Source organism: Uloborus diversus, chromosome 2 (assembly GCF_026930045.1).
Source record: "Uloborus diversus isolate 005 chromosome 2, Udiv.v.3.1, whole genome shotgun sequence".
Taxonomy (NCBI): Eukaryota; Metazoa; Arthropoda; class Arachnida; order Araneae; family Uloboridae; genus Uloborus; species Uloborus diversus.
This window is the reverse complement of record NC_072732.1, coordinates 104,410,617-104,433,056: the sequence shown is the minus strand read 5'-3', so window position 1 is coordinate 104,433,056 and position 22,440 is coordinate 104,410,617. Positions and strand designations below refer to the sequence as shown.

The 22,440-nt window shown below is 34.2% G+C and overlaps 1 protein-coding gene across 1 annotated transcript in view; it reads right to left on the bottom strand.

The window, feature by feature from the left end:
* Positions 1-22,440, bottom strand: part of LOC129216465 (corticotropin-releasing factor receptor 1-like) — a 61,084-nt gene that overhangs the window by 3,087 nt on the left and 35,557 nt on the right. The window contains exons 6-8 of the mRNA XM_054850679.1: positions 14,417-14,502; positions 4,739-4,874; positions 3,214-3,255 (exon numbers count right to left, since the gene is read on the bottom strand). Of these exons, the coding sequence (XP_054706654.1) occupies positions 3,214-3,255; positions 4,739-4,874; positions 14,417-14,502 (264 nt within the window). The remainder of the gene's footprint in view (positions 1-3,213; positions 3,256-4,738; positions 4,875-14,416; positions 14,503-22,440) is intronic.

Here is a 22,440-nt window from a genome sequence, read left to right as displayed (position 1 = left end):
CACATTTAACTAATTTAAAGCGTTTCGCTAATGCAAATATTTAAATAGATATCGTCATTTAGATAATATTGAAGCACTATGTTCCTAATTACAAGAGATAGTTTTTTTTTACTTCATACAATCTAGCTACACTGTTTACAAGAGAATGAAAACATGCAACCTTAAAGACGAACTATCAAACCTGACAATTTGCATATTATAACATTTAATTCATAATGCTTGATACATAAATGTTCAGCCAAATATTAACTGAGATTGACACATAAAAACAAAGTACACAATAACACTTATTTAAAGTTTTTTATAATCTTCAATTCATAAATTTTACAGAATAAATTAGACACACTTGCACTTTAAATATGTGTTCTATGTAATGTAAAATATTTTCAAATTGCAATAGTTCACAACGAAAAAATGGTACTGAGGAAAATAGTTTTTTTAACGAGATTTATATGAACTAAATCACTTTAAAGTAATAGAGTTGCAAAGCGACTTACCTATTCGTCGGTGGTGGTCTTTCGCAGGCTTTGGTCACCAAAAAGGTGATTTTTATGACAGAATAAAATTCTGCCTACAAAAATTACCCATTTGGTAGAAAGAAGAAAAGTATCCATGAAAAAAGTAAATTACCTACACAAGTTATGCGACGCAACGAATTTACATGGCGTCCTCTCGGCAGTTATTTGGTTTTTAATTTCAGTTTGTATTCCTTCCGCGAGCATGCGTCGAGAAGTTGCACTTCGTACTTAAAAATAAGTGGCATAGCTTCAAATTCAATCTCATGACGATACATTAGCAAGAAAATATAAGACTTTAAAATTATCTTCAGTGAATTCATGCGAGGAACAAAACTTCTACTGATCCCCTTGATGAGTGTTACTTCGCACTTGTTTCAGCACTTGAGTTCAGCACTTGAGTCAGCACTTGTTTTCATTGCGTGCTTTCACGAGTTTCAGTTTGGATTTGGTGCTGGATTATAAAATTGCCGTGTGAGCTGCGCATGCGTCGACTCTTACTTTCTTGTTAAACGGGAAAGGTTTTTGATAAGAGCAGAAAACTGCTGAGGGCGTACGAATCTGTGTATTACGGAAAGCTTTTTTGTATATTCAGAGAATTTTCCGAAATTTTTTACAGTGTGATTCTAAACCTCTGTGATGAGTTGCCAGTACTGCCGCCTATAAGAAATTCTATTACTTAATTAAATCCTGGACGGAGGATACAAGAAATACTGTGACAGGGGTTCAAAAGATTATGAATGCTATATATTTTTTTATTTTACAACATAATTCTTTTAACCTATTGAAAACCATCAAATGATTTAAATTTCACTATTAAATCTGTTACATTTTTTTTGTATTGAGTAAATAAATGAAAAAGTACATGGGAAGAAATCTATTGGGACATGTAACGGAGGGATACAAGTATCCCTCCGTTCAGTGAAAAAAACATTTAAAAATTTTTATAACATCATTAATTTGTATTGATCATTTTCAAAATTTGTTATATTTTTCTAAATCTCATTAAAAAAAAGTGCTTAAAAATGGATATTTTTGAAACTAACCACCCTGGACCTAAAAAAGCGCGTTTTTTTTTTTTTTTAGAATGACCCATTCAAGTTTCGTATTTTGTAAAACTAATAACTTTTAGACTTCTGTGGTGGAAAAGTATTTTAAACAACAATGAGTAACAAAAGGCATAACAACGTCATTTCTATGCCAAACATTTTTTGTAATATTCAATGTCAATTCTATTTTCAAGAACATTGTAGTGTAACGGCACCCGTTTCAGACAAGGCTCCAGAAACAGACAGTCGTAAGTTTGGATTTTAATAATAAGAATTTTAGGTCCCGTAAAGCTGATGTTGCTGTGACTCATGAATACGGTGTTATTAGAGTGAATTTTATGAGCCAGTTGGTATTTACAAGGCAGTGGTGGAAGGTTATGAACAGCTACCACGAGGTTAGCTGGTGTTTCATGCTCATTTGAATTTAATAAGGCTTTAGTTCTAAAAATAAAGAACTTTTGCACATTTTGAAGAGAAATTTTTTTGTCCATTACTCATCCTTTTTCCTTATCCTATCTGTTACCGGATATCATCAGACATTTCGGGTTCTCTGTTACTGGGGATCGGACCTTTTTTCGAAATTAAGCAAACAAAAATGGAATTAACTAATTCAGAAATTCCAGAAGCAGTCAAGAGTTAGATGAGATGTATTTTCATAACAGAAAAATAGTTATAAAAGTTTAAATACATTAAAAGGCTCAGAAAATTGAGTTGACTTGAGAGCGATGTCTTAAGCATGTCTGTTACTGGTGCCGTTGCCCTAGCTGCACAATAAAATGAGAAGAAAAATTCTCACTGTAATTAGAATTTTTGGGTGGTTGTGTGCATACACGTGAGTTTTGTGAGAATGCATGCAGACAAAATTTGGGGAGTGAAAGATTATTTTTTAAAAATTTATTTGATTTAATTCCTCGCCCATCTTGCAGCCAAGCGCTGATGAATGTGAGATGACTATTGTCGGTTAATGTCTACCGCTTGAGCTTCCTGCTGCTTACTAAGACGTAACTTCTGTTCTCGAATGCGAAAACTGTCACTTGGGATCGATTCCATTTTAAAAAGGGGTGATAGGTTGAAGATGGGCACGTTCCGCTGGGATTTATTATCTCCATCTTTTTCGAAGCTACTTTGGACGAACTGCTGAATACGTTATTATATTATTTTCGTTATTATGCGTTTACTTTCGTGTTACCACCCCTACTTTTTTAAAACCAAAGTAGACCTGACGCATGCGCAAATTCGCGGGAGGTTTCATGTAAGGAAAATCGACAGTACATGGAGAGGTAAAGCGGTTATTTTCCATTGTTTGTTGTCTTATGCGATGTCTATTGAGGTGCACAACATGTGTAGGTGAAACGGTTACTGTTTATGGTTTTTTCTACTACCTGAAGCATATTTAGATTTACATACGATAGAGTAATTTTTAAATGTCCTCTAGAAAGATATCGCTAAAAATCTGATTTCAACTCTTTGATAGCGATAAAAATTGAAGCCTCATGAATCTTGAGCGCAAAAGGACACAACGACTAAAGTACACCCCTTTGATATTTGCTCTAGTTTAATCATGCATGTGAAAAATATAGTCCCTTAATTTTTCTAATCAATAAAAAAGCGAACATGACATTGCTTAAAATCTTTGGGGAAATACTTACATCTGCATTCATAAAACAGTACAACACCGATACAAAGAGACCCTGTAAAACATAACATGGGTTACTTTATTTCATCTGCGAAATATATTCCGAAAAACATTTAAACGAAATTTAACATGGGGTTTTCGTTTCATAACTTTAACCTGCATGAAATGAGAAAAGGTTAGTATTTAGTTTGAATATGCTTTTTAAAATTTTCGTTCGCTCAGAAGTTTTTGTATACTGAATTTGTTAAATTGAAAATGATGACTTTTGCGTTGTTGTTGTACAAAGAGAAATAATGTACAACGCAATTTTAACCTTATTAATATATTTCTTTTTATGTTATTAACATTGTGAAAGATATAATTAGAAATATGACATTTTTTCTAAAAACAATTGACGCACAAAGAAAGGGGTGTCAGACTGTTTTGAAACATGACATGCAGGTTCCTGGCAAACACATGCGTTGACAATTCAAGTAATAATGCGTTGACAATTCAAGTTGTGTGATACGTAAAACAGGGGTCCTCAACCTTTTTTAGCATACATATTCTTTTTTGCTTATAATTAACTATGAGTATTGCCAAAAAAAAAAAAAAAACACTTTAGTTTGATTAAAATATGTTGCATTAGTTAAAGTTTAATCGTGAAACTGTTAATATAGGTAACCGTCAATTTTAGGTAATTTAAATTAAAATCAAGAAATTTTAATTCACTTTTTATTCCGAAAATTCCATTAAGTACAAAAAAAAAAAAAAAAAAAACACCACAAGAATGCATTAGGAGGAACTCTGAGCTTTCTTTTTTACAAAGTTGACCAATGTTAATTTATTTCCATCTTGGGTCACACACACACATAAATAAACCCGCAAATCATCCTCAATTTTAGGTTTCATTCAATACTTGCTCTTCAAGTAAATTAAAATCCAAAACTCTCTTCCGAACTGAACACTGAAATTTCTTTTCTTTATTTTTCAAATAGAATTCTTTCATTTTCTGAAAACTTCTGTTCTAGATTCCCAATTATAGGTTTTTTGGAACTGTAATATCGAAAAATCGCTGTTGAAAAGTCCTATAACTTTAATGTTTCCCCTAAAATTTTTTAGGTGGTCTACAGCCGTGTATTTATGTATTCAAGTTCAAAAATAGTCCAGTGGAACACCGTTGAAAGTTTTTAGCTTCACGAACGATCGTGTAAAAGTGCCTTTTTTAAACTTCCGTTTCGAAAACCTTCCCGAAAAGAACGTTGAACCCCATTCCTCACTCTTACAGAGTCAAAGAATGCTTACAATACCGTTTTTAGGACTTCAACTCTAAAACAATGCCAGTGCAGGGTCCCCCAGAAGCGTTCGGCCTCATCGTTGCTCCTTTATATTTGCGTTTGAGATACATACACTCCACCTCCCCCAATTACTTTATGAGAAATTCCTTCACCAGTTAAGGAATAAAAGCTTAATACTTAAACTTACTTAAAGAACTTAAACTTAATGATTACAATACACTGACGAAGAAAACAAGAGTGATAAACAATAGTTTTATTTACTTGCGACGATTTCACAAAAGCATTCACCACCATGTAAGCATCCTCTAAAGTTCCGCTATCTTTTGGATTGATGCAGAAGAGAAGATGGGGGATGCCTAGAAGAGGAAACAGGAGCGCAGTTGCCTTGACTGCTTTCCTGTTTCAGGGAGAAAAAAAATGCGTTTAGTTCGGTTGCAGAATGTTTATAAACTAAACTTAGTCGTAAAAACAAAAAATGATTATGCATGACAACATATATTAGCTTCTTGGGCGTAGTAACAATAAATTTATCTAGAAGAATAGCTCTGGAAGCAGGTATAACTGCATAAACGATATGAAATAAAATACTGATTTATAGGAACAGAAGTCAATGTAACTTTTGTAAATAAGGGGAGTCAGGCAGCATGTAAACAACCTTTACTTTAAAGTCAGACCAAACAACGTAAGTAGAAGCACAAATTTGTGCTTCTACTTACGTTGTTTGGTCTGACTTTACTATTCAGCACAAAGGTATTTATTTATCTAACCTTTACTTTGCTAGAAACCATGTAAAAATTTGGAGACTGCTGATTGACTTTTAATTTCAAAATGTCATCCATCTCCTTACTAGCTTGTTTTACATGCTTGAATGTCTTGTTGCGAAATGCAACACTAATTATAGACATTTCTCAAGGGAGGGGAGGGGGACATTCAAACGAACACTCAGAACTTCTGAGGAATGGAATTTGCTCACATGCGTTGGGTGAAGGAAAAAACATGGCCGACGCATTTACGTCGGTAGGCCAATCAGAAGTATCAAAATTATTACAAGGTCCCTAGCTGAGTAAAGGTTATTTAGGGCCCGTTTTTCTACTTTTCATCTCATTGAACATGTAAAATGAGCAACGTAGTTTTCCACCATTGGCTTGATTAGAAAGTTCTTATCATTCAAATCGTTTTCAAAATGTTCAATTTATTACCTTTTTTAGCTTATTTTTTAAACGGAACTTTGTCAAACGAATTATACGTCGGACCACATTCCTCAAACAGCTTCTGTTACAATTTTTGTGGTAAATATTATTCAAACCTATGAGTAACTTATTTTCTTTTGTGTTTGGAATGAAAAACAAAGTTTAAAAATCAGTAGAACATATTCAATTAAATTTAATTGTGAAAATAACTTTAATTAAAAATAATAATAAGCAAGCACAATTATGTTTGAAAGATCGAAAGAAAAGTTAAATACAGTTGTCCCTCGGATAACACGGTTTATTTGTTCCGTGAAGTACCGAAACAGTGTTTTACGAGACTTTTTTAAAATAGCATTTTTACTTATTTTTAATACTAATTATATGTGCAGGAGAAAAATCAGGTTAAGATGTATCGTGTTACATCGAAACCGTGTTCCCCGTGTTATATCGAAACCGTGTTATACAGAGTTGTCCAAATTAAAGTTCCCCAACTCAGAGGCCTGTGCAGGATGTTCTATGGGTCATAATGTGATGAAATTTTGGAAACAGACAATTCAGATCATGCGCTCGTGATTTATTAAAAAAAAAATAGTACCTGAAGTTGCCGATAGGTGGCGTTGCAGATCAACAAGACATTCTATAGATGTTCTATATGTCTGCTGTGGTTCTCCACAATTTTTTCCATCCGTAAAGCAGTGTGTTCCACAGCGGAAAGCAATAAGTGCACATTAATACCACGCACATTCTGAATAATTGAGTCTTTCAGATCTGCCAAGGTTGCTGGATTTTCTCGGTAGACTTGATCTTTTAAAAATCCCGACAACCAAGAGTCGCATGGGGTGAGATCAGGCGAGCGAGGAGGCCAAGCTGTTGGGAAACAGCGACTGATCACACGTGCATCAGTGAAAGTTGCCCGTAACACCTGTTGAACGTCCAGAAGAATATGGGGAGGTGCACCATCCCTGCATAAATAGCGTGTCTTGGAGGTGGCCACGTTGTTGCAGTTCAGGAATCACAAACGTTGTCAACATATCCTGATATCGTCTTCCTGTGACAGCAGGTTTCGAATCCTCTTGGAGTCAATTCTTCAAAAAAATAAGGCCCAATGATGAATGTTGCAGTGAAACCACACCATACCATAACCTTTGCAGGGTGCAAGGGCACTTGATGAATTGCTCGCGGGTTTTCACTTGCCCAAATGTGGCAGTTGTGCGCATTCACGTGAAAATGGGCCTCATCCGTCCAAAGGATATTCCACGGCCAAGCAGCATCGACTTCCATTCTGGCAAGGAACTGCAGCGCAAATGTTTCCCCAACCACAATAAATAAATAAATAAAACAGTTCGAATTTTGAAATTTTGAAATCAGATTATGTTTTCTGCAATCACGAATTGCGATAGGACTCTACTCCTTGGGTTCTACTAATGGCTCTTATCGCAACAAAAATTAGAATTTAAGACTTTAAAATTCAAATGAATGCCAGGGGCTGGTTGTTATGTGCTGAATGTTGTGTGCTGAATACTTTTTTCGCGAAAAAAAGATTGTGTACAATCGACGGTCGTTTCTAAATAATTCGATTCCGAGGCACGTGGACGCCTTCATTATAATAGAAAAATAAAGTCAAGGGACGGGACGTCGTTCAACGGTCAAGTGAAAACAATAAGCAATTCGTGATTGCTCAGAAAAAAAAGCAATGTGAACATTGCGTCATGGGTAAATTTTGCGCCTAAATAGGGGGTCTAGGGGTTACACCCTGGAAAGTTTTCTGAATAGTAGCTCTGAAAACGCTATTTTAGACAATCTTTGATGATTTGATGATGGAAGAGAAGGAATGTTAAGGGGACCTTAGTTTGGAATTTTTCGAACTTGAGGCTCAAAACAAAATTTTAAACGATTCGAAATTTTAATTCTGTACACAAAATTTGAAAAAGAGAAGGGAAGAAAAGGTTGTCAAAGCGTCTAGAGAGGAAACTTTTCCAAAAAAAAAAAAAAAAAAAAAAAAAAAAAATGCAGTTGTTAGCAATCTTTGTCTTTTTTAAATTTATTTCTAATGGGACTGTGTTAGAGGCTTTGACTTTTGTACACCTAGTGCGATCTCCCGATGTAGCATCCGTATCAGGTGGAGGTACCTGGGCTCTTACAATGCGAAACTGAGCTGGGAATTTAATTTTCCCGAGAGTACTTCAAGCCAAACGAATAATCGAAGGATCTTTCACATGCCGCAAAATCATACGACCCGGGCTCTGTCTATTTTATTCATCTTGAAAATCCATCGATTAAAGCCAGGTTTGAACCTTTGTCTTCAGGCGTAAGATGCCAACGCCTAACCATTACACCACTCGGTCGGCAGGCAACACTTGTTAAAGTAAGGGAACGGAATGGGATCTGGGATCATCCCCCATACATTTTTCGTCCAAAATACGTAATTGTAAGTAATTGTAAGAGAAGGAATGGGATTGGAGAAATCTTCATTAGTAAATTGTCAGAAGTTTTAATTTCCAAAATCGCAGTTTTATACGATCTTCGGGATGTTAGGATGAGAAGAATTTAGTGCCTCTCCCCTCGGAATTTTTCGAAATTGAAATCGTTTAAACAAAAGTCGACCCTTAAAGGTGGAAAGGGAAGATTGTAAAAACTTCCGCGAAATTTTTTCAAAATTGAAATTATAATTACGCAAATTGTAAGCAATCTTTGATGACGTTAGGGTAAGGGGTAAGATTTGCGGAGACTTCCTCGGAAATTTTTCAAAATTAAAGTTTCGAAAACAACTTTTGACAATCTTTGATGATGTTATAGGGATCAGGTTTTAGGGTTCTAGGGTTTCACCTAACCCTGGGAATTCTTTCAGAATACAGTCCTAAAACCGGAAATATTAAAACTTTTAATTTTCACCCTTTTCTTACATTTTAACATGTTTGAATTCAAACGCTTACAGCCCCAGAAGTATATTTTATTGATTTGGACGGAGGTGTTTATTATTTTATTTTATTTTTGACTTTTGTGTGATAACTATGGTCATTTTTCTACTATGTTTCATTTTAAATATCGTGTCTCATTAATCTCCTGCAGAGTTCTTGTTTTAACCTTCGTTTTTTCCCTTCAACCATTTAACAACTTCTAGTGCGACTTTTCATATCAATCGTTTAAATCTCACTTCTCTCTCTCTCTACTTTGATTTATCTGTTTCAACCATATTTTAACGGCATATACATTTTTCAGCATTCAGCTTTGAGATTTTCATGGTAAGAAAAAAACGAAAGTAAGAAAAACAGAAACAGAAAAACATCAGCACCCCAGACGCTATCTTGTTTATTTATAAATTTATACATTTTTTAGTCTAAAGCGTGCCATGAGTTTCCAAATTGCACTGAATACTGTAAGAGCATTTTTTTCGCGAGGCTCTAATTTTCGCAACCCCGTCATAATAAAAATTTTTAAACCTTGTAAAAAATCTTTTTACGTCGGATTTTTCAATTTTCGCTTCTGTTTGCAAAAAAAAAAAACCGCGAAAATTTTTTTTCCGATGGGAAGTCACTGTAATCTTCCAAAAATTTCATAATTCGGGACATTTTGCCTGATGATTCTGAAAATTTGGAGACATAATCTTTTCTAATAATAAAGCTGAAAGTCTCTCTGTCTGGATATCCGAAGGATGTCTGGATGTCTGGATCTCTGTGACGCGCAAAGCGCCTAGACCATTCGGCCGATTTTCATGAAATTTGGCACAAAGTTAGTTTGTAGCATGGAGGTGTGCACCTCAAAGCGATTTTTCGAAAATTCGATGTGGTCTTTTTCTATTTTAATTTTAAGAACAAAAATATCATAAGATTGACGAGTAAATTTCGAAATTATCATAACGTGGAACCGTAACATGGACACAAGCCAATTGGCGAGATACTAAATTATAACGTGGAACCGTAACATGAGTGCAAGCCAAGTGGCGAGAAAATTCACCATACATTATTTGTAAATATACAGGTGAACCAAAAGACCTTTTAATTTTTCTATTACAGGCAAAGCCGTGCGGGTACCATTAGTTGAAATAATGAAATGCCTAAATGTAATTATTTACTAAAGATGTAAGCACATGTGTGAATATCCATAATTTATCATTCTGCAAAGTTTAGAGCTCCGTTCGGCAGAAAAGTTCTCTCCTCTTAAAAATTTAAGTTCGAGGCGCCCCTGCTGGTGTTGATCCTGCTTATGACAAAATGATTTTAAAGTCTCTGTAATTAGTATAAAAGAACTAACACCTTTTACTTCAAACTTGTGCAGACTACGGTTATAGAATAGATAAAGGGATATCGCGATGCGCCCTCTTCATTTGTAGATGGTGCCAGTATTTTTTCCAGAGAACTTAGTTTTTTTTTCAGCTGCTCAGTTGCAAATATTTTTCATATTTTGATTTGGCAATTTTGCGCCCCTCAAAAATCTTTACTCCGTGCCGGGGCACGGACTGACGGAGTATTAGTCCGGCCCTGGGGGGGATTTCTAGCTGGTTGGAAACACCGATGGGAAAACCGTTCCTGCATTTTTGACAATGACTTGAGGAATCATTAAATTCTAATGTCATCGATTCGAACACTCGCTAGAATGGAAATATGGGTGGGGGGAGGGAGAGAAAGGAAAGGAGAAAAAAAGCGGCAGCACGAGTTTGCGAAAAATTGCTGCTCTTGCAAAGAGGGTAATCTGTCCGCAAATTAACCCACTATACTAAGGTCTTAAAACGTTGATATCTTGGACAATCTAGGGGGTGTGGGGTTACTCACGGGTTACAGTAAAAAATATCGAAAAACTGAATTGAAAATATTTTTGAAGCTAGGAGTGGTTCGATATTTCTCCAGTGTAAACTCTTAAAAATTTAAAAGTCAAAAAGTTTTAGGCTGTCTCTAATGATATAAAAGTGGGTTTTAAAAAAGAATCGAAGACTGGAGTCTTAAAAACACTAATTTAGGCAATCTTTGGTGAATTTATGAGAGATGGTTTTGGTGTTCTAACATGAAAATGTTTTGTAGCTGATGTATTAAAAACTATTTGAGGCTATACTTAAATAACTTAAGTTAAAGGGCATTTGCGACCCTCTCCTGAAAACTGTTTGTAATTGAAGTCTTAAATCTTTTAGGCTGTCTTTGGCAATGTCAAGAGGGAGGGAGGGGGCTCTCTTTAGGCGAAATTCCGAAACTGGAGTCTTAAAAGCTCAACTTTGAACCGTCTTGGGGTTCGGGGTTCTCCTTTCCCAAAAAATATTCAAAGCTGAAGTATTCAGAACTCAGCTTTAGGTAATCTTTGGAAGACTTAAGAAGAGGGAATTCGAAGGCTTTCTCTCAATACGTTTCAGAATTTAAATTCTTAAATCTTCGGTGATGAATAGGGGAAACCGCAAATTTTAGTAAAGTTGAGAATGACATCAAAAATACGTTACACTGGAAATTTCTGCTTTAAATCGATTTTATGACTTTTACTATGTTATTTATGGATAAAACGTTCCGTTTATGCAAGTTTATGACTCGAAAAATCACGTCCGTGTGCGTCTTTCTATTCCCTTCGGGGTCTCCATGGTCGTGGGCCCTTTCACAATTGCGACATGGTAAATCCGCCTCTGACCTGTTTTACATTTTTAGTGAACTGCGCTTTGATATTCAGTTTGTCGTGCTCTTTATGGAAAATTTTCTCGTTTTATAAAGATTGTTTTAGCCCCCAAATGTACGGTAAAGTCATTTCAGCACCATTTGACTAACGATTATCAGTGGTTAAAGAAAAAAAAATCTATAAAAGTAGAAGAAGGTATTTTAACACTGTCATGTTCACCGAGAATATGTAGCTTTTTTTAAAGTCTTCTCTGTGAGTTTTCGTTTCAAATTCGAAACATGGGGGAGAATCTTTTTCATGCTAAACTCGTAGAATTCGACAAAAATTTCAGTCGTTGGAAGAATTTCTAAAAAAATGCTCATTTTAAATAGTAGTTGCTAAACTGCCAAGCTAAAAAGTAAAATTATGTTCAAAAATTCCGGCTGACTTTCCAAAACTGAATAGTTAGATCCAACTGGATATTTGCCTTCTAGTAAATTTAGGAAAATGTATGAAGTTAATAGTGTCAAGAAGTACCTTGCGCTGACTATTGAAGGGATCAATAGTTTAAATATAGCACCTTAATTGTGTAACTTGCGTAACAGATTATGTAGGATGGATGTATGGATTAGAAAATAAGTAAATTTTTGTGAAACAAATTTGAACATTAAAAAAAAACAATCACGACAACATGATAGCTTGCGGTTTCTCCTAACGTGAAATAGAAGTTTAGAAAACACATGTTTTGATATTTATTCCACCTAGATAAACTGGTGGTCAAATTGAGTTTTAAATGTATTAGGGTGCAAAATACTTAAGAAGACAATATTTTTCACGGATTTTTAACTATGCGGCGAAAGCATGGACAGTTCATGTCAGAAATTAGCATTTTGCTGTTCAAGGGAATAGTTATTATTCTTATTTTACTCTCGGCTTTTTCGTTGTAATTCAGAAGTTTTTTTCTTTTCACTATACATATTTTTTCTGTAATCATATTCACATTTTTTATTTAATCATATGGTAATGAGTTCAGCTGGACAAAATCGTTCATCGTAAGAAAAAATAAAATCTCTACTACACATATTATGAATTTGCCATAATTACGTGCGCATTGTGATTGCATTGGATGCGAATCATAGCCTTAAGTTTTCCGCTTTAATTTCCATAAAAAAGCTGCAACTTGGTATCGAATATTTTTTCTGAAAAACCAGTTTTTGATATCTACTCAAGTTTCTTCTTTACAATATTTTTCTGCTGCACACCAAATCTTTCTTGTATTTTTTTAAAAAACTTATCTGAATAATTCCTTTGTTACATTTTTTTTCCTTTATTGCAAAACTAGTCTTCAAAGCGTCGCCCCTCCACTTTTGAACGGATTCGATTGTACTTATTAGTTGCATTAAAAATTTCACTTGAGCAACCACAGGGTCCCCGTCCGACAGCTGATGAACACTGGATTTTGTAAGGAAAATAGCGTAGGAATCGACGCATCACATGCCAGACGGTCGTATAGGGCATATCCACAGCACGAGAAACACGTGGCACACTGACAACACCATGTGGCGATTGTCTAGTGGTATCCACGACCGCCAAAGCAACGTCTTATACGCGTGCAGAATTCACAGCATGGCGTCCTCTACCTGGCAAAATTCCCAGTTGTCCAGATCTTTCGAACTTCCTCATCATTTCTTTAAAGCGCGTGGTGACATCGGTCCTCGGCGCATGTTCTTCAGCCGACGGAATGCTCTTAAAGCAGCACATGAGTTCTCGTCATTCTGGTAAAAAAGTTTGACCAATAGAGCTTTGTCTTTCAAAGTAACCATTGTGTACCAGCGAGGCTGAAAATAACTGCCTGTGCAGCGCCTGTCTTCTACCTTCCACTTTTGTAGGGCTCATCTTTTGCATACGTTGCGCAGAAGCTTTATTTCTGCAAATCACGTTGTTGAAATATGCAAATTTCCCAATTACTTGTGTTACAGCGCCATCTATCGGCAACTTTTAGTACTATTTTGTTTTTAAATAAATCACGAGCGCATAATCTGAAGTGTCTGTTTCCAAAATTTCATCACATTATGACCCATAGAACATCCTGCACAGGCCTCTGAGTTGGGGAACTTTAATTTGAACAACCCTGTACTAGACTTAGAAATAATGTAAATCAAGGGATGTATACCGTGTTATATCAAAACCGAGTTTCATAAAAACAAAGTAATGTATTAGAGTTATTAGCAAAAATTAACAGAATATAGTAAGCAAAAATGACATTCTATCTTTTATAAATATACCATTCGTGTTGTATCAAAACCATGAAGCATTAAATTCAAGTTTCGTACCGTGTAATATCGAAACCGTGTTATAATAATCTCAAATTTGGTACCGTGTTGTAGAAGTTCCGTGTTATACAAAGGACGCCCGTACTTCAAGTTTATAAGAAAATTAACGATTTTAAAGTCAGCAAACTATGTGTTAAAGGGTATTTGTGAATATAAAACTGCTTCCCGAGCAGGGACACTGAATGCTTGAACAATAAGACATTAATTGTACATTATGTCCATACTGCTTAGAGTATGTTCGAGTTCATGTTGAGTATGTTAGTGTTATGTGCCTATTGCTTTTTTAGTCTCCAATTTTGCAACTACTATCTGGTCAACTTGCACTTACTCTCTATTCATGCCTTAATCATCTACATTTTTTGCAAGAGCCAGCACAACTTGGGCTTTCATCAACTTTCCTGTTGTTAGAACTAGAATATTTTTTTCCAAATTCATTAAAGAAGGTTTTTGGGTCTTCCGAAAAGTGGACTTACCACTTACATAACATTATTATAAACACGAGTTTTTAACTTAAAGTTTTATAAAATCGAAAAAGGACTAAAATGACGGTGACCTTTTTATTCTATACTCAACAGCTATCAATTTGACGATCTAGTCTTGTTCTTCACAAAGTATTTTCATACCCCGATGTCTTTCATTTTTTGTAACTTTTCATTCCGGGCGAAAAGGAAACAAAATATTTGATCGTATAACACTTAAAGCAGCTTGACGTCTTTTTACAAGTACCATTTTTTTTTTTTCATTTTGCATTTTTAGCCGATCAAACATGGTAACAGAATTCGAGATAATTTCTGATGTTGTTATGAATATGCAATAATTAGAAAGAAATACAAAGAATAATTTCTTACTTGACGTGCGTGGTTTCTACGCTACGATTGGCCAAACGCTTCGTAACTAGAATACGAATTATATCCACCAGAAAAACACTATTTATCTATTGAAGAAATGAAAACGGAAAACATTACCAATAAATAAAACTATTCTAAAGATAAAAATATTTGTGGTGGATTATAAGGCAGTGTTCTTTATTAAAATATTACAATAAAATAAAGAAAGAAAATTTAGATTTAAATGAATCTATTGAAAAGTTTTGAAATGGCGAACATTTGATTATGAACATTATTTTCCATAAACTAATTTTAGTATCAATTTTCAGAAGAAGCTTTATTATAAGATAATAAATATTCTAAAACATCAGTCTTCATGTAAAATTGAAAAAGATTGAGACTGAAATATGTTGATTAAGTGCCAAAGAACTCAACTATGTATTTAAGAATATCAGATTCTTGACGCTTCATAAAAACCATGAGTTCGTAGAAAATCACATATTTAGGGTTAATTTCCCTTTCAATTAATCAATTAACTTACTAACATACGTAACAACGCTTACTTAATAACAAAAAATATCGAATAACATCGAATGTGTTATGCGCCACTGAGTATCTTCACAGCTCCAACTTTAATGACCTGCAGACCCGTCATTTAGGGGGGTCAGGAGGGGCAATTTAGAAATTAATGTACTGTTTCATACAAATTGGCGTAGTTTTATTGTCTTCTAAAAATTGCATTGAATTTATACGTTTTGCCACTCTCCCCCAGAAAAAATCGAAATGACAGGCCTAATAATATGTCACGCCATCTTGACAGAAATGAAGAAACAGTAAGAAAAAGCAATAGCTGCTCAGGCCCGACTCACCACCGATGGCATTGTAACGACAGACTTCAAAGATGCGACTGGCTGTGAGTCGGCTGTAGTATGATTCAAAAGTTTCCAGACTGATCTCATAACTAGAAATTTATTGGACATTTAAGTACAGCGCACTAAAATTCTTCAAAATATGATCCTTCAGCATCAACACAACGCGGCCAGCTCGTCTTCCATTGTTCGTAGCCCTTGTGGAAGTCCTCGGGCGACATGCTGTCAAGGGCTCTCGTTGAAGCCTGCTGGACTGTTTTTTTTTTTCGTCGATGGACTCGAATCACTTCCTTTTTAGACCTGTCTCTATTAGAGGAAGATGAATAGGTCACTTGGAAGCAAGTCGGGGCTGTAGGTCACTTTAAAATTGACCAAAACTTCGTCGTCGGCGAGCAACGTGTGAGCAGGCGCGTTGTCGTGGAAGAGAATCCAATCACCCTTGATCGCCAGGCGGACGCGGCAGACTCGATCCCTCAAGCAGCGAAGCACTCCAACGTGAAAATATTTTCCCGTATCTCCCACTTTTTGACCGAGGTCAATGACATGCATTCACGCAACAAGCGATGCGCACTCTCCAGTGTGCCGAAGCCATTTGCCACAGCTTCCGTTCGTTCACTGACACTCCCTACTACTTCCACAGCCTATCCGCATCAGTTCGCGCGCGCTCCTTTCTCGGAAAAAAAAATCAGTCTTAAAACTTCTGAATCACATCTTGTATATGTCAATTGGTTTATTAAAAAGAAGGTTTCGGTATTAAAGCAACAGTTAACTGCAACTAATTTACAAATTTCAAATTCAACTCGTTTTCTTTTCAAATATTTTATTGGCAGAGCACATGGTTTTTAGTCTTAATGTTTTTTTGTGTGTTAACTTTGAAAACTAATCATCGAGAGAGAGGGAAACGGGGGGGCGGGGGGGGGGGGGGGGCGAAACACGTCTTTTGAAAAAATAATTTTACCCTAACTACTTTTAAGACGTAAAGTATTACGGTCGCTGTTTCTCTTTTTTTAGCGTTTTAAAAAGAATAAAAAAATTTTTTTTCTTCCTTTTACAAAAAAGGAAGTATTGTATTCGCGAAAGAAATTTCACTCAAAAATCGACCTTAATTTCCATTTTACTCACCCCCGAATGAATGTTTTTTTTCGACTCGACCACACGTGGATAAGTGCTTAAGAACGTATAGCCTCCCGAAATATCCATTTTGACAATTAACAAGTTAATTACAATGAGGTTTCTCGTGACGTCTGTATGTGCGTATGTATGTCGCATAATTCAAGAACGGTATGCCCTAGAAAGTTAAATTTGATACGTAGACTCCTAGTGGGGTCTAGTTGTGCACCTCTTCTTTTGGTTGCATTCGGGTGTTCTTAAAGGGGTCTTTTGCCCCTTTTTGGAGGAAAATCATTGTTAATTTCGATGTAAACTCAAGTGGTGTTATAATTTGACGGACACTTGGCAATATATATGGCCAGTCTTTTGGTCGCCAAGTTTATCACCAACTTGGCGACAAATTTGGCGATTTAATTTTTTTTTTATTTGGTTTCAATTTTACCACTGTTGATGATATTTAGAGAGTAAACTATTGAATCACATTAAAAATGCCAATGATGGGGAAATGACATTAAATTGGAGTAAAAGGAAATCATGTGATGCACACATCAGCTCGTTTTTTTTATTGTTAAGATGATTTTTGAAAAGAGTGTATGTTATATGATATTAAAAACAAATCTCTCAATATTGGATTATCATCTTTAATTTTTGAAAAGCGTGACTAAATTAATTTGAAAACAACCATCTATGTTTGAAATTAAACTGTGATAATTCTAACTTTCTGTTGCGTTTCGTAATTTAGAGGTGTCTGAAGGAGAAATAAATGCATTAAAATATGTGAATAACATTTAATGCGTCTTTCATTCAGTGTTTGCGAAGTTCTAAGCTAAATTAAAACTAGGGTGTCACCTTTTCGAACAGCTTCAAAAAGAGTGAGTGAGGCGGGAAAAGAACTCAGTCGCTTTTACACTAGCGCTTAAATTACGCTTCATGATATTGGTGCACAGTAAAAGTTTTCATTTTGTTTTACATAAAACGAGGAAAAAAATAGCCGTATAAAAGACTATTAAAAATAATTTAAAAACAACTTTTACGAATTTGACGATCATTACCATATGAATGCTTAGAAACTGCAGCTTTTAACACCACAGAATAGTTTAATCGATTGTTGCAGGAAGGGCATAAGTCCCACTGATGAAAATTTTCAGGATTCAATAAAAAGGGTTTATTTCATTCATAAATGAACTGTATTCTACAAGAATTTTTATGACTTAATCTAACCAATTTGTAGGATTATTACCTCACTTTAAATTACATTTCATTACTGAAATTAATTATACATGTAGATATATATTTATATTTAAAATAAAATTTGAACTTAGGACCTTTCTATAATCCATAACCTGAAAGCCCAGTTTAGAGTGATTGAAATGTAAATCAAGTAAGACAGATTCATTTTAAACAGGTTTATGATAACTAAAAATAATATAACAAAGTAGCACAAAATAATTAAGAGTGAAGCTCGTATGCATAAAATCATTATCGTAAGAAATTATTTCTGGTGTTTTCCTCTTTCTTTCGTCTTGTTTTTGCGAAAGAAAGTTTGGTGTAAAAAAAATCAATAAAAACTAAGAAACTGAGAACGAAGCAAAAGTTTCACATTTGAATAAAATTATTCATACACATTAACTACGCCCTCCATTGAAATATTCTTTTTCCATCCTTCTGCCTAGTTTCGTGGAGCAAATTTGATGTGCATATTAATATGATTATGTTCAAAATTGCGTTGAATAATCTTCTTGATATCCGTTATTTCCTCTTACATTATGAAAGTTTTCCCTTTGTGCTCAATATTGGCAAAGTAGTTCAGTGAGTTCAGCTGACAAGCACTACTTTGCAAGCACAAAAATATGCTCTCGAAAGCTGTCAATAAAATAATAGAGTGAAACCATCCCTTTGTGTTCTATCGAATATTTAAACATCATGAATGTTGATAGTTGAAAACATTTGTCATCCCGTAGATTCGTTTTTCCAAAATCTCAATTGTGGTTGTGACATAAGTCCTCTTAAAGAATGAATGGCAGCAATTTTAGCTGTTACAGATTGCATTGTTTTCAACAGATTTGATGGTGAATATTGATGTAATTTCAGAATTTCACTGATAAGGGATGGAATTTTACCTGTCAGTAATATGCCAGATCTATTTAACATTCGTTTTACTGTTTCTAAAATTCCTCCATTGAGTTTCAATTGTCGCAATTAATATTGTAGAAACACAGTTATATGTAACCTTTACGGACTTTAAGAAAATTTAACCTTTGAAAATTCCTGATTTCTATATTTTATCTATATTCAAAACGTCCGTAATTAATTCGTCAGACCAATTTTATTTTCTAAAATCTTCATTAACTTAAGACACAGCTGAGAATTAATGATAATTTTTATGAGTCTCTTGAATCAACACGGATGAATTAAAATTTTCGCGTTGGCCAAATTAGAAGTCAAAAAAATCAACTACACAATTAGAGATATAAGGAGGGTTTAAAATAATTTTAAATACATAATTATAAATGTCCAAATGGTAAATTCACATAGAAAAAAAAAAACGAGAGCATTAAAGAAGAGGATGCAATCGGATTTCGAAATGTGTGAAAAATCGGGATTGACGCGTAATAGCGTAAAAAATGACCAAGATGCGTATTATTTAATCTAATCTGTGCAATTCAATAAATATGCATGTTCTTGAACTCAAAATCCAGGATCAATTGAGGCAGTGAGAAGCAAAGGGATGTAAGTGGACATTTTCAAGTTTTGAGTAAAACGTGTTCAAAGGATAAAAACTAGAAGTAAGAAATCATAAACCAAAGCTAGTAAGTTTTTCAAAACATTTGGAGTGTTATATAAGAATGAATACAATAACTTAATTAGATAAACGAAATCAATTTTCATTATCAGCAAAAAAGAAAAAGAAAACTTCAAACAGTTTTTCCACAATTTTTTGGAAGTTTCACTCACATTATGCAGTTTTATGAGTCATATTTCAGGGGATAAAACTGTTTGGGAGGGTCAAAAATACTGACTTTACTGACCAAAATTTATAAAATACTGACCAATACTGACTAAATTTAAAAAATTAACAAACTTTGGTTTAACAAAAAAAAAAAGTGTCATACTTAGTGAAATAGATACTAGCTTTGTTAGTAATACGCAGCAACATAATATACAGCTAATTTGGTACAAATTTTGACTGAAAGGTTTAGTTTAACTTCATGTATTTATTGTATAATGAATAAAACTTTTCTGAAACTAGGAAAATAAATTAAAAGATCTTGAAACTGTTTAAACATTATTAAGTGATTGAGAGCAGCTTTTCATTCGCATTTTTTTTCTTTGAAAACTCAGGGGAAAATAACTTTAAGAAAAATTCTGAAATTAGGGAATTCAAAGTGGAAAAAATATATAAACTATACACTTATTCCCGGTAATTTTTAGTTAAAAACATCTTTTAGTAAAACTCAGACCACATTTAGAAGATTGTTTTAATTACTAATAAGCAAATATTTTTGCATGTACAAAAACTACACCTTGTCCCAAAAATATAGACACAATCATGAAATAACAATTCACAGTAAAAATACGAATGGAGGAATTTATATCACATATGAGGCAGTGAGGAGCAAATGGAAGTAAGTGGACATTTTCAAGTTTTGAGTAAAACGCGTATAAAGATAACATCCTAGGTATAACATCCCTATTTCATTGAAATTTATTTCTAAATCATGCTGTATAGCAGCAACTCCCAGGGCAACTAGTACCCATCCCTTGCCCAAAGATAGAGGAGAGGTTCACCTACCATGTGTACTGGTTATCTCCAAATTTTTAATTTTGCCACTTGCACTCATTGCCTCAATTGTCAATTTCCATGATTTTTGAGCATTTTTTCATGACTTTCCTTGTCCATTTTCGATCACGCCATGACTTTCCAGGAGCGTGGACACCCTTCCTTTTATTGAAAACTTACACTACCAATTTCCTTTATTCATTTATGTGTCTTGGTAAGTTGTAGGAAATAAAATATCCTAGAATTACATTGAATGGTGTGCTTACCTTACTATTTTGTTATGGAAGATTTTGAAGTGATAGTGATTATTCATTTATACTTACCCAGTCAAACGTGGTGGATCTCGTCTAAAATGCAGCGCATACCGGGGAGAGAAAAGCTGAAGAAAAGTTGTTTTTCCTGTATTGCTCTTTCTTTTCCCTCCGTCGGTACATAAAGGAATTCGCGGTTGTCCGGCAGAATGCTCTTTTGAATACGCAACAGCCAGGTGACTAACGAGAAGGCGTGGTAACGATCACCTTTGATGACCACTGAACGTTATTTCTTCTTCAAAGAGAAACACTTTTTTTGCTTCCAGAATGTGCTAGTTTGGGATTCATTGCACTTTATATTTTCATTTCTTTTTTTTTTTTTTTTGAAGTGCTCTTATTTCCTTCAAATATGCTTTATTAATTCATTAAAATTATTTAAAATTACAAACTATAGTTTCATTACATTAAACTTCATGAAACAAATAAAATATTTTTGATTCTCACTTTTCTTTTAATAAATTAAATATTTCGTAAAGTGCTTTATAAATCTTAGTATTTTATTCAATTATTTAGTCCATTTTCCCGAAAGGGTGTTTCGATTGCCTTCTTGCACATTACTGCGTTCTACTTCAAGAAAAAAAAGTAAAAATGCAGAAAAAAAGTTGTATTCTGAAATAAATTATTCTAGTGATGAACTAAGCACCTTACTGCGTTATACTTCCAGAAAAAAAAAGTAAAAAGTCAAAAAAAAAAAAAAAAAAAAAAAAAGCAAAACCGTAGTCTGAAATATAATTGTTGTAATGGATAAACTAAGTTCATCATTAAAATGGATTGAGATAAAGAGCGGAAAAATTAATCCCTCTGTTCGAAAGTACAGCCAAATTCGGATACATGTTCTTTCAAGTTTTAAGTAACATTCTTAAGTCAAAAATACGCAAATACATGATTTTTTTCTAGTTCATGCAAACAAAATTTAACTTCGTTGTTTATTTATTTATTTATTTTTGAAGAGGGTTTAAAATATAAAACAGTTATACATTCTTTATTGCGTATATATAGTCAGAGGTACCGCGATGGTAGGTCACAGCAACCGCCCAGAAAATCCTTATTCGGCCAATTTTGTTTGATTCAGCAAATTTGGAGACAATTGCAATGTCGGAATTTTTCAAATGCTCAAATATTTTTTCTCCTCAGATGTACTTGTGTTCATACTTGAATTTAATCCGCGGCAAAAATTGGAGTTGAGTTCTATTTGATAAATTGAGAATTTCTAACTTCCTAAAAAATATCTTTGGAGTTCCCATGTGTATAGTTATTTTATGTATCATATTTCGGTGAATAACTGACGCACTCCCTTTCGACACGCAAATCAAACATATTCTAAGAGTAAAAAATATCTTACTTGAATTATGTTTAACAGTCAAAATGACGAGCTTCGTAACGCCCCCCCCCCCACCCCCTCCAATAGCAAATAGTTCAAGTTGTTTTTTATTTTAAAAATAAGATATGAAAGCAGACTGCTTCTGTAAAACGAAATGTTTCTTTTTCTTTCTTATTTTTTTAAGTTAGGACAAAATTAAAACAGACAAAATCAAAAGCCTAATTTTGAAATAAATGACAAAACGAGCGTTATAAACACGCAAATAGTAAAATATGTGTTTTGGGAAACAAAAGAGCGCTTTTCGCTGCAAAAAGGTATGATCTTCGGCACGTAAAAAACTCGTAAACAAACCTGATAAACGCACAATTAGAATGAAATTGTAAGCATGTGATCACGTTGTGACGGATTTCTAATGTACCAAAGATTACAACTTTTTACATCGATAAAGTGAGTCCTAATTAACTTCCAAAGACGCATCTGAAAACCTTTTTTTTTTTTTCTTTTGGTACGTGTGCCTTGTGCATAAATTACATCGAAGTTATCATTTTTTCGTTGATCTTCATATTATTGAAGTTATTTTATTGAACGATTTCTCGACAGATTTTACTTATCTCACTAAGTAAATTTTAATTCACGTTATTAAAAGTGCTAAC